General features: G+C 50.6%; 1 protein-coding gene across 2 annotated transcripts in view; it reads right to left on the minus strand.

The window, feature by feature from the left end:
• EIF4B (eukaryotic translation initiation factor 4B) overlaps window positions 1-26179 on the minus strand; it is a 487202-nt gene that overhangs the window by 33240 nt on the left and 427783 nt on the right. For both annotated transcript variants that reach the window (XM_086959135.1, XM_086959134.1), the window contains exons 12-13: window positions 19257-19300; window positions 18668-18764 (exon numbers count right to left, since the gene is read on the minus strand). In XM_086959135.1, the coding sequence (XP_086815261.1) occupies window positions 18668-18764; window positions 19257-19300 (141 nt within the window). The remainder of the gene's footprint in view (window positions 1-18667; window positions 18765-19256; window positions 19301-26179) is intronic.

Here is a 26179-nt window from a genome sequence, read left to right on the forward strand (position 1 = left end):
AGGGCCCCACGCAGATCGTGGTGATGCTGGAGGGCTGATCTTCGGTGCTGGAGCTGCTCAGGGTTGGGGCTTCTCGGACCCCAAAGCACTCACCAGTGGAGCACACGGTGGGCTTGTTGCAAAGAAGTCGTGCAGTCTTGGCGATCGTCGGTCCCTCGAGGTCTCGTCGCACTCACGGTTCTCAGCTTTGCTGTAGAGGTCAGAGGTGCCAGGGAAGCCGGGTCTCGTCGAGCTGGGTCGTCGGATTCGTGAAGGACTTGCAGCAGACCGCAGTGTTCTTAGGATGGTGCCCGCTTGATGCAGGGTGACTACTCCTTAGCCACAAGGGAGAATCTTGAAGAAGGAAATCTTGATGTCTTTCGCAGAAAGTCGTGTCTTGATTCCAAAGATGATCTCATTTGAACAGGGGGCCCGCTCCTATCTTTATACTAAAAAAGGGGGCTGACCCGGTGACTAGGTCCTGCCTATGGGTGGGACTAGGAGGGGGGTGGTTACACCCCTCTGCCATGCCGGACTTTCCCCAGGCCAGGGGCTGGTGTGCCCCTGGAACTGGTTCTGACCGGCCTATGCGTAGTGAGCACCGGGGTGCCACTCAGCAGTCACCTTCCTGTGAAGCCCTGCCTACCCAGGATGCACAAAACCATGTCTGGGACGGTGCTAGCACCGCCCCTGACAGGAAACCCTTTGTCCAGGCTCCCCTCGCTGGAAGGACTCCCAGCTACAGGGGGTCAGACTCGTGTCTGTGGTGGCAGCATCCATTTTGTGGAGCTGAGGCTTCGTTTAACTTTAACCGGGGTTCACAGTTACATACATGTCGTGTCCCTCTAGAAGGGTGGAATGCTAACCCCGTCGCCAGAATTGGCGAGGGGTTAGTATTCCAATTCGTATGACACCTTACTCGACCTTTTTTTGATAAAGCAATACCAAAGATAGCATTTAACCGCGAGGATTATAATGCACTTAAGAGTATATGGTATGCGATATCATGGAACAGCTATTAGGACTTGATTCCGCAAGCTGCAGACAGGCTCAGCTCATGCCAGAGCACCATCTCACACGATTCCAAGCACTCTGTCTTCAGGATTGTCAAGGCCTGCCATAGGAGTGACTGATAGGAATCTGTGTGTCCATTTTTAGGGTTAGATATAGGTATACTATATCTACAGCAAAGGGTGATTACACGACTTTGCCCCAGCTGTCATGCAGCCAGTTGTGTCAAATTTAGGAGGCCAGCCAGGGGTGGCATAATACATGGTTCAGCCCTTGGTAGGCCCTGGGTACACCTATGCCCTGAGTTACAGGGTCTGATAAGGTGGCCCAGTACCAATTGGAAATGCACCTAGGGTACATGGAATCCATTTTACAGAGAGCAGTAGACCTGGGGTCCTGATTGGCAGGGTCCCAGGTCGACTATGTCCAAAACCAGCTAAAACACAGGGCAAAAAAGTTGGGGGCAACCATAGTCAGGAGGTACCTTCCTACACCCCCCCCCCCCCCCCCCCCCCCCCCAAACGAAAGGAGATAAGGCTAGCCTTGTCCAGGTAAGCCTCTATTACCTAAGTGGCCATATAGGGAAGGACCAGCTCTGGCTTGGTTTGACCCTGTGTCATGGTCCACTAAGCAACCCCTCACCCTAAGGGTATCTGAGGGTCTCCACCATAGGGAATCTCTGTCTTTGGTGTGTCTTGGGAAAGAAGAAGGCTGATGCTGGGATGGAGTACTGAAGTGAGGCTCCTCTACCTTTGGGCTCAACTTCCTCCAATCACCATCCATCATGTGTGCCTTTCTTTCTTTAGCTGAGATGCACTGAGCTCTCAGGGTCAGCCTCTGGCTACCTAAAGCTGGAGGCTGAGTCCCTCTGTTTGGCTTACTGGAGGGACAGGTCAGGTCTGGGGTTTTTAGGCCCCATGTTTGGCTGTGCCCAACAGTGTCCAGCTGTGGGAGGTCCCTAACTACTTTTAAGGGGGATCCCTCAGGAGTCTGATTTATTTTCACTTGGCTAGGTTTACCAGCTTCCGTGATCCTAATCTGCTGATTAAGGAGTTCTTTTGGGCAGGGGGCCCTTTGGGGTCCACCACTGGCCTCCTTGACCTCTTCAGCCCTGGGCTGACTGAGGCAGGGTAGAGAGGGGCAGGTTACCTGCTCCAGACTGGGTCCCACCTTGGAAGGGTCCACTGACATCAGGGGCTCTGCCAGGCTAGGCCTGACTACCTCTGGGGCAGTTCCTTCACAAGGGGTCAGATCAGTTCCCTGAGGAGGCTGATCCTTTCCTAGAGTCTGGGAGGGGGAAGACTCTTCTTCCTCCTCAATGCTCTCTGTTTGAGTGGAGTGATCCATTGTTTCAGGCTTCACAACCTCACTATCTGTCTGAGTAGAGGCTGAGACCATTACAGCCTTGCCAACCTTTTCAGGAGGGCACTCAGTTTGTGTTTGGGCTGTGACTGTCACAGCCCTCCTATCCTGTTCAGGAAAGTCTGTCTGAGCCTGGGCAGTGGCTACCACTGCTCTTCCAACCTTTTCAGGGAGGAATGGTGCTTGGACTGGGGCTGTAGCTATTACTGCCCCACTAACCTGTCTGGATAGGCCTATCATTCTGGAGTGAGTTTCTTGCTCCACCTCAGCCCATGCTGAGAGTTCCAGGTCATTCCCCAGTAAGCAATCTACAGGTAGGTTATCTGTCACTGCCACTCTCATGGGCCCTGTGACATTACCCCAGCTGAGCTGGACTACTGCCATGGGATGCCTTCTTTTCACTCCATGAATGTCTGTCACCTGATAAGTAAAACCAGGGGTCAGTTGAGCAGAGGGGACCAGATGGTCAATCACCATGGTGATGCTGGCCCCTGTGTCTCTGAATGCCTCAACTTTCTGACCATTCACTATGACCTCTTGTCTATACTTTCCCAAAATGTGGGGTCCAGTAGTGAAGTTGGCAAGCCCCATGCCAGTCTCACAGACAAGAGTGTGGTCAGGGGACCTGGCTAGGCCATAGTCCTCCTGATTGCCCAAAGTAATGCCCACCACATTCTTGGGGGCACTCCCACCACCTGGGGGATTACCACTAGTGGTAACAGGAGGTTTAGGAGTATTACCTGGGGGCATATTTCCCTTATTGCCATTTTTAGGGCAACTGGCATCACTTTTGTAATGGCCCACCTGTTTACAGGTATGGCAATAAGGTTTCTTCTGTTCTGAAGGAGTGTTCTGGGACCCACCACCCTTGTTGGAGTTTTGGGGCCCTTGGGAAGTCTTCTCTGTGGATTTATCCCCACCCTTCTCTTGAGGCTTGGTTGATTCCTTCTTTTGGTCACCACCCTGGTTCTTAGGCCTGACCCTGGTTCTGACCCATTTGTCTGCCCTCTTACCCAATTCCTGTGGAGAAGTCAGATCAGAGTCTACCAGGTGCTGGTGTAATAACTGGTTCTGACAATTACTTAAGATTTGCTCCCTCATAATTAGATTGTACAATCCTTTAAAATCAGTAACCTTACTACCCAGTAGCCAGCCTTCAAAAGCCTTAGTGGCACAATCAACAAAGTCAGTCCAATCTTGAGACTGAGTTTTCTGGGTGTCTCTGAACAGCAACCTGTACTGCTCAGTGGTTAAACCAAACCCATCAACCAGTGTATTTTTCAAGATTTGGTAATTGTTAGCATCCTCCACTCTTGTAGTGAGGAGCTTATCTCTACCTTTACCTTCAAAGGAGAGCCACAAGATAGCTGCCCACTGACTTTGGGGAACACCCTGCACAGTGCAGGCCCTCTCCAAAGCAGTTATCCATTTGTGGATGTCATCCCCTTGTTTAAAGGGCGGCACTATCTTATTCAGGTGTTTTGTATCAAAACTCCTTTCCCTATTGCTAGGTATGTTGCTGCCACCAGTGGGGACTACCCCACTTAACTGTTGCTCTCTAGCAAAGGCAAGTCTCTCTTTGGCCAGGGCAAGTTCTTCCCTTTCAATCCTCAGTTTGACTGCCCTTTCTTCAGCTTCATACACTCTCCTCTGAGGGGAAGTCATCCCTCTGTGAGAAGAGTTGTGAGAGCCATTGGTTCGAAGGGATCTGTTAGAGCCTCTTGATAGAGACCTAACTCGTCCATTCCCAATGTTAAGCTGGCCTGAGAGTGGCCCCAGGGGTCCCCTAGTACCATTCTCATACCTGCTTAAGTTGGACCTGGTTAGTCTGCTGACTTCTACCTGTCCCTTATCTGCCTCATCCCCTGACAACTCATCCTCATCCTCAGCATCATCTGCCTCCTGGAGGGGATGGTCATGGTTATCAAAGGGACCCTGTAAGGAGGGCATACTCCCATCTGGATTAGAAGAGCTAAGAAGTTTCCCAGCTTTCCTGGCATCATAAGTCTCTAAGAGACCAATCAGAAAGGGAATTGTGGGGTTAGACCCCTGTTTTAGCTTCCTGGAGGTACACACTTGTCTCATCTCCTGGAAGCTAAGAGCAGCATATTTGGAAGTGGGGACCTGTGGAGGGTCCACTGACACAAGGGGAGACTCAGAGTTTCCTCCTTTGTCTGACATGCTGATTCTAGTGTGGTATAAGTGATGCACCTACCTACACTATGTGTTTGCCTACTGATCCCTTGCTAAGAGCTGCAGCCAAGGTGTGCTAAGCCTTGAGGAGCTGCAACAGCTGGTTCAGTAGAACTCAGAGTATTCTAAGCTAAGTTATATGTACCTGAAGTACTTATGTGATCTTTCAACAAGATATTCTTAGGATACGTGTGGTAAAACAACAGCAAGCTCAAATCCCAACCGCTGCTCACCAATGTGAGAAGGTGGCCTGATATGCAGTGCTCACTATTCTAGTGAACACTATGTATCAGTCCAGCAACCCTTATTGATGATTGGTTGTAAGTCAACCTTATAGACCAGCTATCCTAGTAGCATGGATATGAGCAGTCTAAGGCTAAAGACTCGAGAGGGCGTGTTAAGCCAGCTGTTATACCACATATACCCCTTGAATACCCAGTGAAAGGACACCACACAAGTGTTATGAAAATAAACAGTTATTTATTAAGAATCACAACAGCCCTGTACTCTTTATGAGGACAGGGTACTAAGCACAAAACAAAACTCTTACGAAAATACTTAAGTTAGCACAGTATACACAAATGCCCGAGGGGCACGGAAAACCATATACTCTGAAAGTGGAATGCGAAATTACTAGCAGGTAAGTACAGTACTAATAGGCTTAGGAATCGCTAGGACTTGACTATAGAATCTTCAGATTACTTCTAGGAGGCCTAGGGGACTCGGGTGCAGAGTTTGCACTCTCACGCGTGATGCGGGACAAAGTCTATGGTAGCTAGTAATGACAAAGTTAGTGTTCTCGGGCGAACCCGACCTGGTAGGAGGAAAACTAAAGTGGATTCTGACCCTTGGATAGTGAGGCTATGCTGGGGCACCGAAATGCCGAAGTTACCTAGCCCAGGGGCTGCAGCTGCATAGGTCTCAAAAGACGTCGGGAATCCTCGTAGACGGACCAGGAGCCTGGAAGAAAGAAGTTGCTGGCAGGCGACCAGTGAAGAAAGTTCGATGGATCCAAGCCTGGATCGAAGGAAGATGACACCTGAAAGCAGAGGGGACCAAGTTCGAGACTACTAGCCAGTAGTCAGGTGGCACCAGGAGGGCACCGGATGGTAGTCACCTCGACTAGGGGAGTGGGTGACGCTGTACTCACAGATCTCACGGACCAGGAGGCGTTGTCGGCGACCAGGATGGAGGAGCGAGCTGTCCCACGATGGATGAAGCTGTCGGCGTCGCTGGACCCAGGATTGCGCAACAGAGCCTTGGCAAATTCAAGCCCACGCGGTGGACTCAAAATGGCGTCTGGAGTGGACCAGGAGGGTCCGGGGTGCCTCTCTTGAAGAAGGAAGCAAGGGCCAGTCTGGAGCAACCAGACCAGCAGCAGTGATGTCGTCGGGCGTCGCGAAGAAGGCCACAAGCCAGCCGGCTAGTAGCCACACAGCGCGGTGAGCACGCAAAAGCAGAAGGGCCCCACGCAGATCGTGGAGATGCTGGAGGGCTGATCTTCGGTGCTGGAGCTGCTCAGGGTTGGGGCTTCTCGGACCCCAAAGCACTCACCAGTGGAGCACACGGTGGGCTTGTTGCAAAGAAGTCGTGCAGTCTTGGCGATCGTCGGTCCCTCGAGGTCTCGTCACACTCACGGTTCTCAGCTTTGCTGTAGAGGTGAGTAGAGGTCAGAGGTGCCAGGGAAGCCGGGTCTCGTCGAGCTGGGTCGTCGGATTCGTGAAGAAGAACTTGCAGCAGACCGCAGTGTTCTTAGGATGGTGCCCGCTTGATGCAGGGTGACTACTCCTTAGCCACAAGGGAGAATCTTGAAGAAGGAAATCTTGATGTCTTTCGCAGAAAGTCGTGTCTTGATTCCAAAGATGATCTAATTTGAACAGGGGGCCCGCTCCTATCTTTATACTAAAAAAGGGGGCTGACCCGGTGACTAGGTCCTGCCTATGGGTGGGACTAGGAGGGGGGTGGTTACACCCCTCTGCCATGCCGGACTTTCCCCAGGCCAGGGGCTGGTGTGCCCCTGGAACTGGTTCTGACCGGCCTATGCGTAGTGAGCACCGGGGTGCCACTCAGCAGTCACCTTCCTGTGAAGCCCTGCCTACCCAGGATGCACAAAACCATGCCTGGGACGGTGCTAGCACCGCCCCTGACAGGAAACCCTTTGTCCAGGCTCCCCTCGCTGGAAGGACTCCCAGCTACAGGGGGTCAGACTCGTGTCTGTGGTGGCAGCATCCATTTTGTGGAGCTGAGGCTTCGTTTAACTTTAACCGGGGTTCACAGTTACATACATGTCGTGTCCCTCTAGAAGGGTGGAATGCTAACCCCGTCGCCAGAATTGGCGAGGGGTTAGTATTCCAATTCGTATGACACCTTACTCGACATGTTTTGATAAAGCAATACCAAAGATAGCATTTAACCGCGAGGATTATAATGCACTTAAGAGTATATGGTATGCGATATCATGGAACAGCTATTAGGACTTGATTCCGCAAGCTGCAGACAGGCTCAGCTCATGCCAGAGCACCATCTCACACGATTCCAAGCACTCTGTCTTCAGGATTGTCAAGGCCTGCCATAGGAGTGACTGATAGGAATCTGTGTGTCCATTTTTAGGGTTAGATATAGGTATACTATATCTACAGCAAAGGGTGATTACACGACTTTGCCCCAGCTGTCATGCAGCCAGTTGTGTCAAATTTAGGAGGCCAGCCAGGGGTGGCATAATACATGGTTCAGCCCCTGGTAGGCCCTGGGTACACCTATGCCCTGAGTTACAGGGTCTGATAAGGTGGCCCAGTACCAATTGGAAATGCACCTAGGGTACATGGAATCCATTTTACAGAGAGAGCAGTAGGCCTGGGGTCCTGATTGGCAGGGTCCCAGGTCGACTATGTCCAAAACCAGCTAAAACACAGGGCAAAAAAGTTGGGGGCAACCATAGTCAGGAGGTACCTTCCTACACATACCAAGGCAAGAAAGATGGCACTTTATCACATGTAGGAAGCTGGCTCGGTATATACTATACCAAAGTGAGGTATAGTGTGTAGATGCACTGGAACCCCAAAGGTAGCAGAGGTAAAGTTAGATAGCACCTCACTCTCTATTTGCGTTAGTGTGGTCGAGCAGTAAGGCAGTATCAGGGGACAGTGTTAAGCATTTGTTGTGCACACTCATTCAGCAGAATTCACACACTCAGACTGAACTTCAGACTAATTGTTTTTGTATAAAAATATTCTTTTAGGTTATTTTCTAGAACTACGCAAGCCTGGCACAGGTAAGTGATAAGTACTTTGCAGTAAATATACAATTGTAATACAGTTTGGATTTGTAATAGTATATGCACTTTGTTTTAACTTACAGTATGGTATCAGAGAAATACAACACTTTGTATATACAGTACATAGACTTGAATAGGTTTTTCAGTAAAATTACAGGTAAGTTACTTTTTGGATTACTTTTCTTACTCAGAGTAGTAGATCTGGATACTAATATGGGACATTTCCTATAAACAGGAAAGTAAAATCGTTTTTGTTAGTGCAATTTTAAAGAATTTATTTAGGTTTTCAAACCCCACACTTAGAAACGTTTCCAAGAAAAACAGTCAATGTTATCCAATGGAGGAAAATGGTGTTATCAGTTTAAAGTTAAGTATTTGGTAGCAGGCGCTGAGGATTTGGGTGTAGACTCGGGGGAGGGGGGTGGGGGGCAGGGTCAAGGATACACTTTTGTAACACCCTCAGCTGCACTAGGGCGGCAGGGTGCAGGGTGCTCTTTTGATGTAGGGCACCCTTTTTTCAATGGGGAACCTTCGGTTTTCAAAGGTGCTGCAGGCTTGGGGACGAAGGTCTTCTGGGTGTGCCACCACTTTGAGAGGCAAGTTGGGAAGTTAGGGGTTGGTTAGGCATTGTTGGTTTGGGCACCCAAGGCCGTGGGGCGTCTGGGTGCCCTTTGGGTCCGGATCTGCTTACCAGCTCATGGTCATGGGTTGGGAGGACCTTCCAGATTTAGGCTGCCGGCAGGTCAGGGGTCGCCGGATCTAGGTTCAGGATTGCCGGGGTGATCTCCTCATGGTGTTTGCCCACTCAAGCTCGGGCCGTGGACGGCAGGTGCAGAGTGGGGCGGATTCGCGGTGTCCGACCGAAGCCAGAGGTTGCAGATTAACAAATCCGGTGTTCACCTGAGACAAAGTGTTTGGGGTTGAAGGCACGCAGGTCCTCCAGGGTGAGGTTGCTGGTTGCAGGACACACCGGGATTTTGCAGGAGCAGTTTGAGGTGGAGAGAGGCCGGTAGGGCTGGGGCCAACTCAGTGGGCACCTTCTTGTTAGCTGCTGCACGGCTGTTCGGTCCTTCTTGTAGTTTGTGTGAGGAAGCAAGGTTCAGGGGTGCCCCCAAATACTAGATTTAGGGGCGTTACAGGTAGGTAAAAGGAATGTGTCCCTTCCCTGGGGTGGGTACACTCCCTATTATGCCATCCACCAGTGGGTGGGGGGCATGAGCCTGTCCCTGGTTGGCTGAGTCCCACCATCTGCAAGATGGCGTGGACTGAGAGTTGTGCTTCACCTCGTCTCCCCCACCTGAGGGGCGGAGTTTGCAGAGGTGGGCACACCTCTCTTCCTCACTTGTTTTTACCTCAGGTTCTCCTGCCTCAGTGGAGGTCAGAACCAGTGGGGACAAGTTGCTGAGAGCAGCAAGTGGCCTGGGGAAGCTCACTAAGGCGGCAAGCCTTTGAAGCTTCCCCTTCATGAACCCTGCCCATCCTGGTGGAGGAGGCTTCGCACCTCGCCCCAGGATGTGCATTGTTTCAGGTCCCAGAGAGTAGCACGGTCTCCACCCAGTGGTCCAGAAACTTGTCTGGTGGTGGCAGCTGAAAGCAGCCACTCGCCTGGCTACTAGTGGTAGGTTAGTTTTCAGGGGGCATCTCTAAGATGCCCTCTGTGTGCATTTTTCATTAAATCCCACACTGGCATCAGTGTGGGTTTAATGTGCTGAGAAGTTTGATACCAAACTTCTCAGTTTTCAGTGTAGCCCTTATGGTGCTGTAGAATCCGTAATGTCAAACTCCCAGCACCATATACTTTTAATGGCAGCACTGCACTTACGTCTAAGACTGGACTTAGACACTGTAAGGGTACAGGGCCAATGCACCCGTACCCTCACCACTGGTATAGTGCATCCCAGCTGGAGGGGTGACTTGATGGTTAAAGTCCTGATGAAGGCATAGTCTTTATGTCGAAACGCGTCGACCGGATGCCATCTAACCTCTCTCTTTTTTAAGAAATTTTCTCTGAATACATATGTATCATTACATTGCTATTTTATCAAGTTTGATCATTGCATTGACTTTTTTTATTCCTTTTTTAATCAAATTAAAAATGTATATTTTCTAAACCGGACTAGTTTGTTTGTTTAATCTATTGTGTATTTGTTGTAGTATATGCCTGGGAGTGTTACTTTGCATATATATATGGGGTGACTGACCTATGCCAGGGCAGTGGGTTTTAGTTATGGCACACAGAAGTGTGCCATGTTGACTCTTTGTTCAGCACCAAAACACGCAGCCTGCAAAGGCAGTGTGCAAGTGTAATAGTACAGGACCTCTAAGGGTGGCACAATACGTGCTGCAGCCCTTAGAGGCCTTCTCTGGTCACAGTGCCCTGGGTACCATTTACCAGGGGCTGACCTGTGGCCAATGATGCCAATGATGCCAATTGGGTTTAGGCTTCAATGCAGTTTTAGGGAAAGAACATAGGCCCTGGGTACCTGATTAGTAGGAGCCCAGGGCACACTCAGTCAAAGCACATCATCAATTCAGCAAAAGGCGGGGCCAACCATGCAGAAAGAGGGCACTTTCTCACACTTGGTGAACAAGTTACTTACCTTCGGTAACGATATATCTGTAAGAAACATTAGTTAGTGTTAGATTCCTTACCTTAGAATATCCCCAGGCGTCAGTCTGGATCCGGAAACTTTTGCGTAGCAGTACCCCTGCGCGTCGGTAGGCGTCGTCAGCAGGCGTCCCCTGCGGCTCCGCGTCCGTCGTCGGCGTCGTGCGCCGTGATGACGTCGCTGGAGTACATAGACGCCGCCTCCGCGCGCTGACGTCAGTTCTTTGCACACAGCTTTTCCGCGCCAGGAGACGCAGAGCCATGAGAGAACCAACACTGGTGCCATGTACAAACTAGGGCCCTGAAAGGGATGACCTTAACCCTAGGTATCAGTTCGCAGAACGGGGAGGATGGGTGGGTTCGGTAAGGAATCTAACACTAACTAATGTTTCTTACAGATATATCGTTACCGAAGGTAAGTAACTTGTTCATCTGAAAGAAACACGTTAGTGTTAGATTCCTTACCTTAGAATACATACCCCAGCAATACCAACCCCGGTGGTGGGTCTGCGAACCAATACAAAACTACACCAGAAAGTCCTGGAGGACAGAACGGCCAAAGAAGCCATCCCTCCGGACTTGACTGTCCAGGCAGTAGTGCCTCGCAAAGGTGTGCAGCGAGGCCCACGTAGCCGCCTGGCAAATGTCCTGCAAGGGGACTCCCCGGCCCAGGGCAGTAGTAGCCGCCGTGGCCCGAGTGGAATGGGCCCTCAGCCCAACAGGAGGCTCCTTCCGAGCCAAAGAGTAGCACGCTTTGATGCAGAGGACGACCCATCGAGAGATGGTTCGTTTACAAACCGCCCGTCCCTTCTTCGCACCCACGTAGCCAACAAACAGTTGGTCATCCACCCGGAACTGGCGTGTGCGATCCATGTAAAATGAAAGCGCACGTTTTGGGTCCAGACGATGGAGCCGCTCTTCATCCTTTGAAGGATGCGGAGGCGGGAAGAAGGAAGGGAGGGTGATGGACTGCCCGATGTGAAAGGCCGAAACAACCTTGGGCAGGAAAGAAGGTCTAGTCCTCAGAACCACCTTGTCAGGATGAATGGACAGGAAAGGAGGTTGGACAGAAAGAGCCTGGAGCTCACTCACCCTCCTGGCAGAGGTGATGGCAACCAGGAAAGCCGTCTTTAAAGTCAGGAGACGGAGAGGGCAAGAATGAAGGGGCTCAAAGGGAGCGCACATCAGGAAAGTTAGAACCAGGTTCAAATCCCACTGAGGCATCACAAACGGAACAGGTGGAAACATGTGAGTGATGCCTTTCAAGAATCGAGTTACAATCGGGGATTTGAACAAAGAAGGCTGATCAGGAAGCCTCAAAAAGGCTGAAAGGGCAGAAAGGTAGCCCTTGATAGTGCCCAGAGCAGAGCCCTGCTGGGCAAGAGAAAGAAGAAACAGAAGAACCTCCGAAAGAGGGGCAGAAAGAGGATCCACAGCCTTTGCTGTGCACCATGCCACAAATCTGTTCCACCGACAGGCGTATACCGACTTAGTGGAGGGACGCCTGGCTGCCAGAATAACATCACAGACTTCAGGAGGCAAGTCAAATGGCCTCAACTGCCGCCGCTCAATCTCCAAGCATGGAGGTGGAGACTGGACAGGTTCGGGTGGAGGACCGTCCCCTGCTGCTGCGACAGAAGGTCCTCCTGAAGGGGCAGGCGGATCGGGGGACCGACTGACATGCTGAGTAGCTCGGGATACCAGTACCTTCGAGCCCAGTCCGGAGCCACAAGGATAACTTGGGCCCGGTCGCGCCTGATCTTCTTCAGCACTCTGGGCAGAAGTGGTATAGGCGGAAAGGCGTATAACAGACCGCAACTCCACTCGCGCCGAAAGGCGTCGCCGTGCGAGTGCCGTCTTGGAAACTCCAACGCGCAGAACTGATGACATTGCGCGTTCTCTTCTGTGGCGAATAGATCTAACCAAGGCTCTCCCCACTGCAGAAAGATGCCTTGCGCCACGTCCGAGTTCAGACGCCATTCGTGATCCATCGAGCACCGACGGCTGAGTTCGTCCGCCCTGGCGTTCAGAGAACCTGCCAGGTGTTGAACCGTCAGAGTCACGCCCTGACGTTCCAGCCATTGCCAGAGGCGCAGAGCCTCCTGGCAAAGGGTCCACGACCCCACACCGCCCTGTTTGTTGCAGTACCACATGGCGGTGGTGTTGTCGGTGAACACCTGCACTACACTCCCGTTGACAAAGGGGAGGAATGCCTTCAGTGCCAGACGAATCGCCCGTAGCTCCAACAGATTGATATGGAGCCGGGACTCCGCCGGAGACCAGATGCCTCTGATCTCTGCCTCTCCCAAGTGGCCACCCCAGCCCTGGAGGGACGCGTCCGTCACGACAACGTGCTCCGGTTGGGGAAGGGAGAGGGACTTGCCCCTGACCCAATCGCGGTCCGTAAGCCACCACTGCAGTTGTCTCGCAGTGCCCTCCGAGATCAAGACGTGGTCGGACAAGTTGCCCTGATGCTGGGCCCACTGAAACTTCAGGTCCCACTGCAGAGCCCGCATCCGCCACCTGGCGTGATGCACCAGAAGGATGCAGGAAGCCATCAGTCCCAGCAGCCGCAGCGTCAACCTGACCGAGACTCGGGATAGCGGCTGAAAGATGGGAATCAAAGCCTGAATATCCCGAACCCGCCGTTCCGGAGGATAAACCCGAAACTGCGCCGAGTCCAGAACCGCTCCGATGAAAAGGAGCTTTTGAGAGGGACACAGGTGTGATTTCGGCACGTTGATGGAGAACCCCAGGCCGTGCAAGAGGTCTGCCGTCATCTGAAGGTGGTGGACGACTGTCTGGGGCGAGCCCGCCTTCAACAACCAGTCGTCTAGGTAGGGGAAGACTGAAACCCCTAACCTGCGCAGATGGGCTGCGACCACCGCCATCACCTTTGTGAACACCCGTGGGGCGCTGGTAAGGCCGAAGGGGAGCACGATAAACTGAAAGTGCTCCTGGCCTACCGTGAACCGCAGGTAACGCCGGTGGGCCGGCAGGACGGGGATGTGAAAATAGGCGTCCTGCAAGTCCAACGCTACCATCCAGTCTTGCGGGTCTAGAGCAGCCAAGACCTGAGCTAACGTCAACATCTTGAACTTCTCCTTCCGGAGGAAGCCGTTGACGTTCCTTAGATCCAAGATAGGACGTAGGCCCCCCTTGTCCTTCTTGGGCACCAGAAAGTAGTGGGAATAACAACCACGCCCTACTTCTGGCCCAGGAACGCGCTCGATGGCCCCCTTGGCCAAGAGGGCCGTAACTTCCTCCTGCAGAAGTGTCAAGTGGTCCCCCGACACACGGTGGTTCTGCGGTGGCATGGCTGGAGGAGAGGTCTCGAAGGGGAGGGAGTAGCCCCTTCGGACAATTTGCAGCACCCACCTGTCCGAAGTGATCGTGCGCCAGTGAGCGTGGTGATGGCGAACCCTGCCACCCACTGGCGTCACATGGGGCCGAAAGCACGGACTAGGAGGATTTTGGGGTAGATGCTGCGGGGGAAGGTGTGGTCTGACCCCGCCGTTGTCCCCGACCGCCACCACGGCGGTTTCCACGGCCGCCACCGCGTTGGAAGGATTGTTGCGGCGCGTGGCTGGCAGCACGTGTGGGGGCGCCCCTTCCTTGGCCACGAAAGGGACGAAACGAACCCGGTTGCTGACGCTGGGTCGAGAGACCCAAGGACTTGGCCGTGACCCTGGAGTCCTTGAAGCGTTCCAGCGCGTGGTCCGCTTTGTCACCGAACAGGTGACAGCCATCAAACGGCATGTCCATCAGGGTATTTTGGACATCAGCCGAAAAATTGGCGGATCTCAGCCAGGCGTGACGGCGAATCGCCACCGTCGTAGACATAGCCCTGCCCAGCGAGTCGGTCGTATCAAGACCACACCGAATGGAATATTTCGCTGCATCCCGGCCCTCAGCTACAGCTTGACCGAGCTTTGCCCGCACCTCCATGGGGCATTCTGGCAGCAGCTCCGCGACCGTATCCCACACAGAGTGGGTGTAGCGGCCCAAGAGGCAGGCGGTGTTGCAAGACCGCAGGCCCAAACTAATGGACGAGAAGACCTTCTTTCCAAACTGGTCATACCTCTTGGATTCCCGGTCGGGCGGGGCCGACGGGAATGCGGACTGGGAGGTCGAGGCCTGGATCACCAGACTCTCAGGAGTGGGGTGGGTAGACAGGTACTTGGGGTCGTCCGGACAAGGACGGTGGCGCCTGGCCACGTTCCGATCAACAGGCGCACCTGAAGCGGGCCTGGACCACGTGCCCAACAGAACGTCAGACAAGGCTTCATTAAACGGCAGCAGAGGCTCCAAAGGGCATGACTGCGGCTTGAAGACCTCGGTGAGGATGTTAGGCCTCACGGCCGCGACGGGGAGCTCAAGGTTTAAGGCCTTGGCAGCCCTCATCAGCACCACAGAATAGGCAGCTCCCTCCACCGATGCCACGGTTGGAGGAGAGATCAAACCAGGGTTAGGGGAGTCGTCCAAACCACTGGCATCCCCCAAGTCACCCGTCCAGTCCGGGTCATACTGGCACTCGCGAGCCAGAGGGTCCTCGGACCCCTCCCAACCTTCACCGTACTCCTCATCCTCTCCGTATTCGGAGTCAATGATGAAGACCGGCTCCTCGGGGTTCATGGGCCCCATCGGCGCCGGGACCGGCGTCGTGCGACGCCCATCCGGCGCCGCGTCCGGCGTCGGAGAAGGTAAGGGGACGGCGCCGCCCGGAGCCGGCGCCGGAACCCCACCGCCGGCCGGAACCGGCAGTGGAGAACCGGCGCCGCGCGGGGACGGCGCCGGGGGTAACCCCGATGGCAACGGCGCCGGGGAGGCCGGAAGACCAGCCGGCGCCGATCCCGAAGGCCCCTGCGGCGCCGGGGTCGGAGCCGTCGGCGACGCCGGGCCCGGAGCACCCGACGGCGCCGAGGCAGGGACACCCGAACCGCCAGGGCCCCCAGACGGTAGCACTGGGCCCGAAGGCGCCGTAGGCCCCGTCGGAGAAGCGAGCGCCCTCATGGCCATGAGGAACGCCTCGATCTCCTCAGGCGTCGCGCCATGCCCAGGGACCGGAGGGTATGAGGCAGGCCGCGCCGGCGACTCTCGCGGAGCCGCGGGGTTGGGGTCACCCGAGCCCCCGGCCGCATCGCGCGAGCGTCGGGGGGAGTCGGGGGTACGATGACGACGCCCCGACTTCTTGTGCTTCCTACCTGACGAGCCTGACGAGTGGTGTCGACTTCCGGAGCGCCCAGCGCGGCTCCGCGACCGCTCCCTCGAACGCTCCCCCGACCTCCGGCCGGACCGGGACCGCTCCCGGTCCCGACGTGGGGCCGACACCCGGAGCTCCAGCAGCTTGCGGGACCGCTCCCGCCTAGCCTTGTTGGTAAGGGCCCGGCAGTCGAGGCACGATTCCACGTCGTGGTCGGGGCCCAGACACCGGAGGCAGAGGCGGTGATGGTCTGTGACCGACATCGTGCGCTCACAGTCATCGCAATTCTTAAATCCAGGCATCCTATCAGGCACAATAGAGAAAAAAGTCGAAAAACTTGGTCAAAGACCGGAGTACTGCTCTTCCAGATCTGCGTCCACTGGCGCGGAAAAAAGAAGAACTGACGTCAGCGCGCGGAGGCGGCGTCTATGTACTCCAGCGACGTCATCACGGCGCACGACGCCGACGACGGACGCGGAGCCGCAGGGGACGCCTGCTGACGACGCCTACCGACGCGCAGGGGTACTGCTACGCAAAAGTTTCCGGATCCAGACTGACGCCTGGGGATATTCTAAGGTAAGGAATCTAACACTAACGTGTTTCTTTCAGATACTCCATTTACCTTGCTGGCAACAAATGCTCCATCCGCAGACAGGAAAGAAAATGGAAGAAAAGTTTAATCCCCCAAAAGAACTCATTTTTCTTAAGTCTCTCCACATTAAACGTGGAAAGCTGAAGACATCAGCCAAAGCCAAGTACAGTACCAACACCATCAAAGAAAGTGCAACCATACTTTCCAGAAAACTAACACGGATATTCAAGCCCTCACACTCATGTGTCTAGTTTGTGGTAATGAATTGCTCCAATGCCTCACATTGGCCTCAATGGCCTTTGTTGAGGTTTCCTACACAGGAATCACCTGAAGAAATATGACCACATCACCCGCACTGGTAGAACTTCACTTGCTCCCCTTGTTGGCCAATATAATCTACAAAGCCAAACAGACTAGAATCCCCACATATCTAACTGATAAGCTCACCATCTTCAGCAGCTGTTGGTACACCATCAGACTGAAGGGGAAGAAGTGGAGAAAGGGAACAAGACAATAGGCCTTTTGTCCTTCTGTGTACCCAGTATGTAATTCCTGTGTTAATAAGGACCACCCCAACCAGCTTTTAATTCAGAATGAAATCTGAAGACTTCTCTACATCCTGGCATTGAAACAATCCACATCGACTATTAGAACTCAGCTACCGGTCCAATCACTTTTTGACCTTATCTTTGCTTTTAAGCCATGCAGTTCCAATGTCTTGTTTGTGATATACAAACAAGTTACTTACTATGAAGCACTTTTTGGTGGATACATTGTCAGAGGTGGAGCAAGTGGACATAATTCCACCTTAAGAGCTTCTTCAGCACAACAGACAAATCTTTGCTCCAGTGCTTCCTTTGGCCTCACTGCCACAGATTCCCTTTATGAAGCAGACACTAGACTACCCAAAGTTGCTGGAGCTGTACTAGCTCTACTCCACTGCGCAATGATGTTCCAGCGGGCTTCAGTTCCCCCTATAGCACAGTTAGGCCCAGAGGACTGTTTGGGGCTCTGCCAGTGGGTTGTCCCTCGGTCCTGGGCATCCCCTTTGTTCTGCCAGGAACCCTTCACTAGATGTGCTGAAGCCAGGGTTCTCTGCGGCTTCCCTTCCACCGGCGCCACCACTGGCACCCCCACACCCGGGTGCTGCCCCCATCCTCCACCAACACTTACTCCCCCTAAAGACATGTTACTACCACTAGTCAAAACATTAAATTTCAAAGACTAATTGAGGAGAAATGACGCTAGGAGGATAGTGCTGGTTTCCCTCAATGTTATTGTCAAGCCATGAATAATATTTCAGATGAGATTCAGATCCATTGCAGATGCTCATGGGGCATACAAGACAGATGACAGCAGTGAAAAAAAACTACCACTGCCGCCCACCTTCGAAACCAGCCTGCCTATACAAAATGCCAGTGGTCTATTATTGTAATTTAAAATGGAAATTAAAGTGAAATACTACAACAGAGTGTGCTGTACTATGCTACATAATTTGCCTTAACTTGACACAGAATTTAATTAACCAGCAGCATAATTTGGAGCTACAACGCCACAATTCCAATGGCCCTCTAACAACTTGAGCTTTTTATACGCAATACTATCAATAAAGACCAAAAGTAACTCAAGTTTTCCAGATATTAAACATCAATGCCCCCCCTTCCCCCTCATCCATCTCAAAACGTTGCAGTAATTTGCCTAAGAGAAAGGCAGAAAGCCTCCTCTATCGCTTGGCAGCATTTAATAAGACCACTTATTTCACTAATAATTCAGCTGGTTCTCCACATTCGCCTAGAAGTAACAGGTCAGCAAGACCCTTCACATTTCATGTTATTACATGTGTATCCAAGGCTAATGGAATTCTGCAGCAGGAACTACTAAATTATGCAGCAAGAAAGGGCAAATTATGTGGTACAATATGTAGTTATTTCACCAATTTAATACTGTCGGGACAAGGATGAATCTCATTAGTACCAGTTTAACACCTAAATGCTGCAATTAGGCACTGAAAGGCAGCGCACTAACCGTTGCAAAGGATTAGCAACTGCACAGAGCTACATGTGGAGCTTTCTTTAATATCTATCACTTGGTGGTAAGAAACAAATTTAGTGAAACATGCAAATTATGCAGCCAAAGCTCGATTAAGTGTCAAACGTGGCTAATGCATGATTATGCACAAAATTACACAGCTGCAAAACTATATAAAGCCAGAGGACCTAGTAAAGCATACATCCAAGTAGTTTTATGTAAGACAAACATCATCCCCCTATTAGTAGTTCATGGAGGAACAAGGCACAGCCCATCATTATGCATATCCCCGGAATAATCAAGAAAGTGTTAAGAGTGTTACTTTTCATCGAACGTACAATTACCAAGAAGCAAGCAACAGATGGATGAAAGAAGGCAATTGAATATGGTATGCCATGAGACACCAGCACAGCTCACCTTTCAGACTCTCTGTTCCGCCCATCGCCCCAACTACGGCCACTTTCGTCTCTATTGCCTTGCGGACTTCTTACGCCATCCAACTTGTTCTCATCAACTAGACAAGCCGAAAAGAGCGTGAGTAGATAGATGGGGTGGGAAATTAAGATTAATAGTATAAAACTTATTTTCATATGGTTTTCAGATATTGTCTGTCTGCAGTAGCTTGCTACTTTCATACTTTCCACGAAACATTTGTTCAGCATGCCGGATACCTTCAACCTCACCTTCCAAATCTTTATTGGTGATAATCGAGCAGAAGTGCACTGCTACATGTACACATTGATTAAACTCCCTGTACTATCAATCTACAGCTGAATGTTTTTAACAAGAGCTGCAAGCATGAGGAGCATTTTTATGTGCGTTGAACTTCATTAAAACTGTAGTTTGAAAAGATGTGAGGGTCACATCTGAATGGTTAATGAAAGCACATGTGCCAAGGTAACCAAAGCATCACCTCCCACTATTCTCTTCCCTAAGTTTGGCTAAAATGTTTTTAGATAATACATTTATGAACAGAGTATCTATCACTCCAAATCATAACTCTTACCTCTTTTTGGGCTCGTCTTGGGCAGGCCTGGTTCAGTAATTCCACTGTTAAAGGAGAAAAACAGAGTTAACATGGTAAACCCAAAGATCAAGAAATACATTTGCAATGGGTTTACAGATAACCATGTGTGTTGTTAGACTAACAAATAGTATGATTAAAATAATTATATCTCCATTACAGTTTGTAGGCCAGCCAGCTTGTTTACAGTTAGAGGAAGAAGGTAACCGCAAAAAGGCTACTTAATTGTAACAAAATGGTTTCTTACCAGTAGGAGTAGTTTTGCAGTTTGAAGAATTTTCTGGAATCACATGCCCAGCACTATTCTGCCATCTAGTGGTTGGGCTCGGAATTCTCTCCTGTATTCCTTCTATTTTCCTTTTTAGATCTCACCTAGGCAGCGCTTGCACTCTCTGCGAGACATGCTGTATTCAGGATAGGGGCTATTAAAGCTCTGCCCGTTGTCAAGGACTGCCCATGTTACAAGTGTTGTTACTCACAAGTTTGTCAGCACTATTTTTTTATAATCTAGAACAGTCAAGACCAGTGCTTGTGGTTTACAGAGCTCTGTTGTAAACAGGGCTGTACATCTTGATCTTATTTTGCCACATTTGCTGTGCATTCAAAGACAGAGGTCAGTTTTAGCCTCAGCTGCCTCCTCCTCCTCCCTCTTGCTTTTGAAACGCACGGCCTGGCGTCACAGCCCTGCCTTTCTATGGCTTCTGCTGCCTACGTCTCAGAGCTCAACAAGCATTTGCAATGCAATAGGTCTCGCAATTGTAAGAGTGAGCTATTGGCATTGTAAAGTAAATTTGCCTTACATTTATGTGTTATGAATACTATGCTGTGTAAGAAAAGTAATCTCAGAACTAACTTAGCTGTAATCTTACTGAAAATCCCATTCAAAGTATATGTCTGTATTCTGAAAAGCATTGTATTATCAGTAACACTACGGTAATCAAACCAAAGTACATTTACAATCGCAATCCAAACTGTTACAATCTGTTTATTTAATGCAAAGTACTTATCACTTACCAGTGCCAGGCGTGCTTGGTTCCAGGAAATAAAATAACTAAAATAATATTTTTATACACAAACAATTGGTCTGAAGTTGAGTCTTTGAGTGTGTGAATTCATTTGCTGACAGTGTACAACAAATGCTTAACACTGACCTCCGACACTGCCTTACTGCTCGACCACACTACCACGAATAGAGAGAGGTGCTATCTAAGTTTACCTCTGCCTACCTTTGGGGTTCCACTGGACTCTGTATATACTACACCAAAGTGAGGTATAGTGTGCACAGAGCCAGCTTCCTACATTGGTGGACCAGCGGTGGGATATACAACTTTGCATTTGTTGGACTACTTGGTTACCACCTGATCACACAACAGAGCTCTTACATTGTCTTTAGAATTCAAATTGTTCAAATTGGCATTATTTGAAAAAATACTAAAAGCCTTATTGGAGCCTTGGTTAAGTCCCTTTAGAATTTTAGAAAACTAAAAAAGTCACTTTAGCTAGGGTTAGAAATCTTTTTTTAACAATGTCTCAAAACAAGAACCAAGGTGTTAGTGAAAATAACCATAATTCCATAGAGGACTTGGTTGAGGAGCTCGACCTCACCCGTTACCTTCACTTTTTTTCCCAGGGGGTAAGGTCCCTATGTAAAATTAAAAACAACCATGGGGTCCCATCTCATCTGAAAATGGTGAAGACCAAACAGATGAGGAAGAAGAGGAAGGGGATGATCAGGTAGATCAACCCCCTCCATTTCATAGGGCGAAAAGGTCCCAAGTGCCCTTCACTTCAAGAGTAAACCTCTCAGTACATAGATCCCACACTGGTGGATCAGGTACAACTGAGGACATTGAGGACAGCCTCAATGAGGACAGCCTTTTAGCAAGGCTGACCAAAAGACAATCTAGAGACCAGGTTCCTGGGTCTAAGAGAGAAAGCACAGAGATGGGGCTAGCACCCATCAATGGTGGTAGCAATATTCTTAATAAGGATACAGAGTAATCTTATGATCCTAAAATCCCCAAAGGGATTTTCCTTAAATAGAAGGAGTGATGATATCACAAAATGGTTCACAGCCTTAGAGGGGGCTTGTGAAATGAAAAAGGTGAAGAATTAACTCTGGGGGGGCTATCTTTTGGGAACTGTTCTCTGGTAACTGCAGAGACAGACTCCGGAACCTTTCTGGGGCAGATGCTGGGTATTATGACCTCATGAAGAGAACTCTGAGGGATTTAGACTCACAACTGAGAAATACAGAATTAGATTCAGGGGGGGCTCACAAATCCTGGATTGACTTTGTAGACTACTCAGTTAAAGCACTAGATGGATGGTTAACTAGACACATTGTGCATGATTTCAATGGACTTTGCAATCTGTTTATTAAAGAACATATTTTAAGTAATTGCACTAATGAAATGTTACATCAGCATTTGGTAGACTAAGTCTAATTTCTCCCTAAGAATTGTAAAAGAAGGCAGACCACTGGGTCAAGACAAGGGTGAAAAAAATAACCACTGGGGTGCCCAAAATAAAGGGGTTACAAAACCTCCCCAGGGGAAAGGTGGTGAGAATACCCAAGATAAGTGTAGCAAGCCTTCAGATGGGATCAACAGTGTGCCCAGAGCACATCGGGTTGCACACTGAAGCAGTTCTAGTTTCAGAAGGGGAAGTTGGGTTTGGCACTGTAGCTGTGTGGCCACCCAACTTAAAGAAATACTTACAATACCCTTGGATTAATGGAACTAGGATAGAAGCTGAGGAATATAGGTGCCAGTGTCACTATGGTGAGAGATACACTGGTTTCCCATGAATAATACTTGATTGGGAAAACTTACCCAGTCACCAATGCTGACAGTGTTACCGCTAACCATGCAATAACTATGGTGACATTAGACCAGGGTGGGATGGTGGTGGGGGGGTGGGGGTGTGTGGGGTGTGTGTGTGTGTGGGGGGGGGGGGTGGAGGAGATTACTGGACTGAAACAGGTAGTTGTCTCTCCAAAGCTACCAGCGGCATGTCTGCTTGGCAATGACCTGGAAATCTCATCATGGGCTGAGGTTGAACTGAGAAAGCCATGCATCAATGCAGGATATCCCTGAGATGGTGTGTGGAAAAAACAAGAGCACAGAGCAGAAAACAGAGTGAAAAAGTGTTGGAGCCTGAAAGTATGGCCCAAACTTCCAAGAGGAAAGGTAAGAAGACTGAGGAACCAGTTTCTGTAAAGCAAAAGGATCAGCACCCCTCTCCCCAGGGAGAGGACTTTGACACCCCAGAGGGAACTTAGCCCATACAGCTTGACCCTTACCAGGTTGAACTCTTAGACCCAGGAGGACCCTCTAGGGAAGAGCTCTGCCTTAGACATCAGAACTGTCCAACTCTTGAAAGCCTGAGGCAGCAAGCTGCTGCACAGGAAAAGGGAGATGTCAGTAGTACCCTACGAGTTTATTGGGAAGAGGGACTACTGTACACTGAGGCCATAGACTACAAACCAGGAGCCACCATGAGAGTGGTAGTGCCACAGAAGTACAGGGAGTTTCTCCTAACTTTAGCTCATGACATCCCCCTAGCTGGGAATCTGTGCCAAACAAAGACTTGGAAAAAGCTAATTAGCCACTTTTACTGACCCCAGATGTTCCAAAAAGTAAAGGAGTTTGTCAGCTCCTGTGTCACCTGTCAGGCTAGTGGCAAGACAGGTGGCCCCCTCAAAGGCCCCCCTGATACCACTATCTGTGGTGGGGGTTCTCTTTGAAAGGGTAGTTGTGGACATAGTGGGTCCAATTGAACCTCCCACGGCATCAGAAAAATTAATTCTAGTGGTAGTGGATCATGCCAATAGGTATCCCGAGGCAGTTCCCTTTAGGACTACTATAGCCTCCCAGCACCATATACTCTTAATGGCATCACTGCACTGACATTGCCCAGGAATGGCCCTGAGTACTGTAGGGGCAGAGAGCTCATGCACCTGTGCCCACACCACTGGCATAGGGCACCCAGCATTAGGGGAGACTGATGTATGCCAGGGCAGTGGGTTTGTGGGCATGGAGTGTGTGTCATATGGACTCTTTGTTTTGGTCTACAACAGGACACTCAGTCTGCCAAGGCAGGGTGTGGGTGTCAAGGTGCAGGGCCCCTAAGGGTGGCACAATAAGTGCTACAGTCCTTAGGGGTCTTCTCTGGTCACAATGCCTTGGGTACCTAGGGTACCATTTACCAGGGGCTGACATGTGGCTAGAGATGCCAATTTGGTTTCTCCAGTATTAGGGTGTCTTTCATAGATTCACATGCTTGAATATTCCCCATCGTCGAAGTGGGAGTCCCACGGTAAATAAAATAGCAATAACATAAATACATAACACATGAAATAGTAGTAGTAAATACATAATAAAGGCTCAAAAACCAATTCCTACATAGGAATACATGATCTAGAGAAAAAACACTTGTAACATATTCCGGTCATTATGTTAGTCCAAACTACAGCCAATCAGGTGCCAGCACCCTTCGAGAACCTTCTCCTCAGAGCTCAGACCCTCAGATGTTCGTAGCACAAGAGTGACAAAAGAGTCGATGAGGAGAAGCGAGCCTCTGAGGGGAGGAGGGTGGGTCGCATGTGAATATATGAAAAGACACCAATACTGGAGAACCACCTGTTTACAGGTAGGTAACAATTGTTCTTCTCCAGTATTAGGGTGTCTTTCATAGATTCACATGCTTGAATAGAATAGAGACAAGTAACATCCGAAGAGGTCCGATTGCTATGCAACAGCATGGAGAAAACCAAAGAGACAGTAATACAGTCATGTAAGTACGGATAGCAATCATAAAAAAAAACATAGCGGAGGAGGAAAGACCGAGGCTCACCTTAGTTAAAATAAAAAGATGACGAAGGACAGCCTGTCCCACTGCTGTATCCGCCTCGTTGATGGCATCCAAGCAGTAGTGCTTCGTGAACGTGTGCCGGTTGGACTACGTGGCTGCTCGGCAGATCTGATGAAGCGGCACACCAGCAAACAGGGCGGTAGAGGATGACATCGCCCTGGTGGAATGAGCCCTCACTGAAGATTGTAGAGGCTTGCCAGCCTGCAGATGGCAGAAGACAATGGCTGAAGAAATCCAACGTGCAATAGTTGGCTTGGTAACAGGGCGCCCTTTACGCATGCGTCTGTAGGCAATGAACAGTGGATCGGACCTGCAAAAAGGGGCAGTCCTGCGGATGTAAAATTTAAGGCACCGTTTGATGTCCAAAGAGTGCAATCGTTGCTCTGCCGGAGATTGAGGATCGGCAAAGAAAGTCTTTAAAGAAAACAGGCTTGTTTAGATGGAAATCCGTAGGCACCTTCGGCAGGAAAGTTGGGTTGGTGCGAAGCACCACACAGTCCGGTTTGAATTGAAGAAAAGGAGGTTTAACAGTGAAAGCGTGAAGATCACTCACGTGACGAGATGATGTCAGAGTAAGGAGAAGGGCTACCTTCCAGGTCAGAAACTTTAAGTCCGCCGTATGGATAGGCTCGAATGGCGCCTTCATTAGTTGGGCTAAGACGACATTGAGATGCCAAATGGGAGGAGGACGCCGAAGAGGTGGGAACTTCCGGATCAGTCCTTTGAAAAAACTGACGAATAACTCTGGAAGAGCAGAGAGAGGAGGAGCCATCCTGCCGGAAACGAGAGATTGCGCCAAGAAAACTCTCAAAGTAGCATGGGAAAGCCCGGATTGAGCCAGGTCCAGAAAGAACGGAAGTAGCTGCTCCGGAGTGGAATGGATAGGATGGATATTCGTAGCCACACACCAATGGCAGAACCTCTTCCATTTGAGTTTGTAAGTCTTAATGGTAGACGGAGCCCTGGCCTGAGCAAGAATGTCTCAGCACTCCGGTGAGATATTTAAATGCGCAAATTCAAGGTGCTAAAGTTCCAGGCCGACAATTGTAGAGAAGAGGGGTTCAGATGGCAAATTTGACCCTTGTCCATCGTCAGGAAGTCCGGTCGAAGATGAAGGATGGGCTCGCACTGGGACAGAAGGAGCAACTCCGAGAACCATGCCTGACGGGGCCATCTGGGAGCGATCAGGAGAATGTGGCAGGGCTGCCTCCGCATCTTCCACAGCACACGAGGCACCAACGGGATCGGAGGAAAAGCGTAGGCGAATAGATCTCACCAATTCATCAAAAGGGCATTCCCGCTCGACCCGTGGTGGGGATGCCGATTTGTAAGATGGGCATTTCCGGTTCTCTGGTGTTGCAGAGATATCCAGAGACGGATGACCCCAACGTTGAAAAACGAGGTCGAGAGACGGTTGATGCAACTCCCACTCGTGGGTCGATGACGTGGACCTGCTGAGGGAATCCGCTAGAATGTTGGAGACGCCCGTCAGATGCCCAGCCATCAGGAAAACTTGATGACGGATTGCCCAATCCCAGATCGACTAAGCCAGTCTAGTCAAGAGTGGAGACCTGGTTCCGCCCTGCTTGTTGACATAGTGCTCATTCAGTTGGACAATACCACCAGTATGCACTGATTCCCCTTGAATCACAGGAAGGAACGACTTGAGTGCCAGAAAAATTGCCATCAGCTCCAGCCTGTTGATGTGCCAGGAACGATGAAGCGGAGACCATTTGCCTTCGATGGAAAGGCCTTGAAGGTGAGCACCCCAGTCTTCTAATGAGGCGTCTGTTGTGAGCGTGAGTTCTGGAGTGGTGGAGAGGAAAGAAGTTCCTGTCGCAAGGTTGGATGGTTGCGCCCACCATTGGAGAGCTGATCTCATGCGAGCGGTGACACAAGGTCATTGAAAGAACCGGAGACCTGACGCCACTGTACGTCCAATTCCTCCTAAATGGGGCGAGTACGAAGTCTGCAATTTGGGATCAGTGCATTCAAGACAATGCCATCCCCAGAAATGACTTCAAGACCCG

The sequence above is a fragment of the Lissotriton vulgaris genome, chromosome 1_1 (genome assembly GCF_964263255.1).
Source record: "Lissotriton vulgaris chromosome 1_1, aLisVul1.2, whole genome shotgun sequence".
Lineage (NCBI taxonomy): Eukaryota > Metazoa > Chordata > Amphibia > Caudata > Salamandridae > Lissotriton > Lissotriton vulgaris.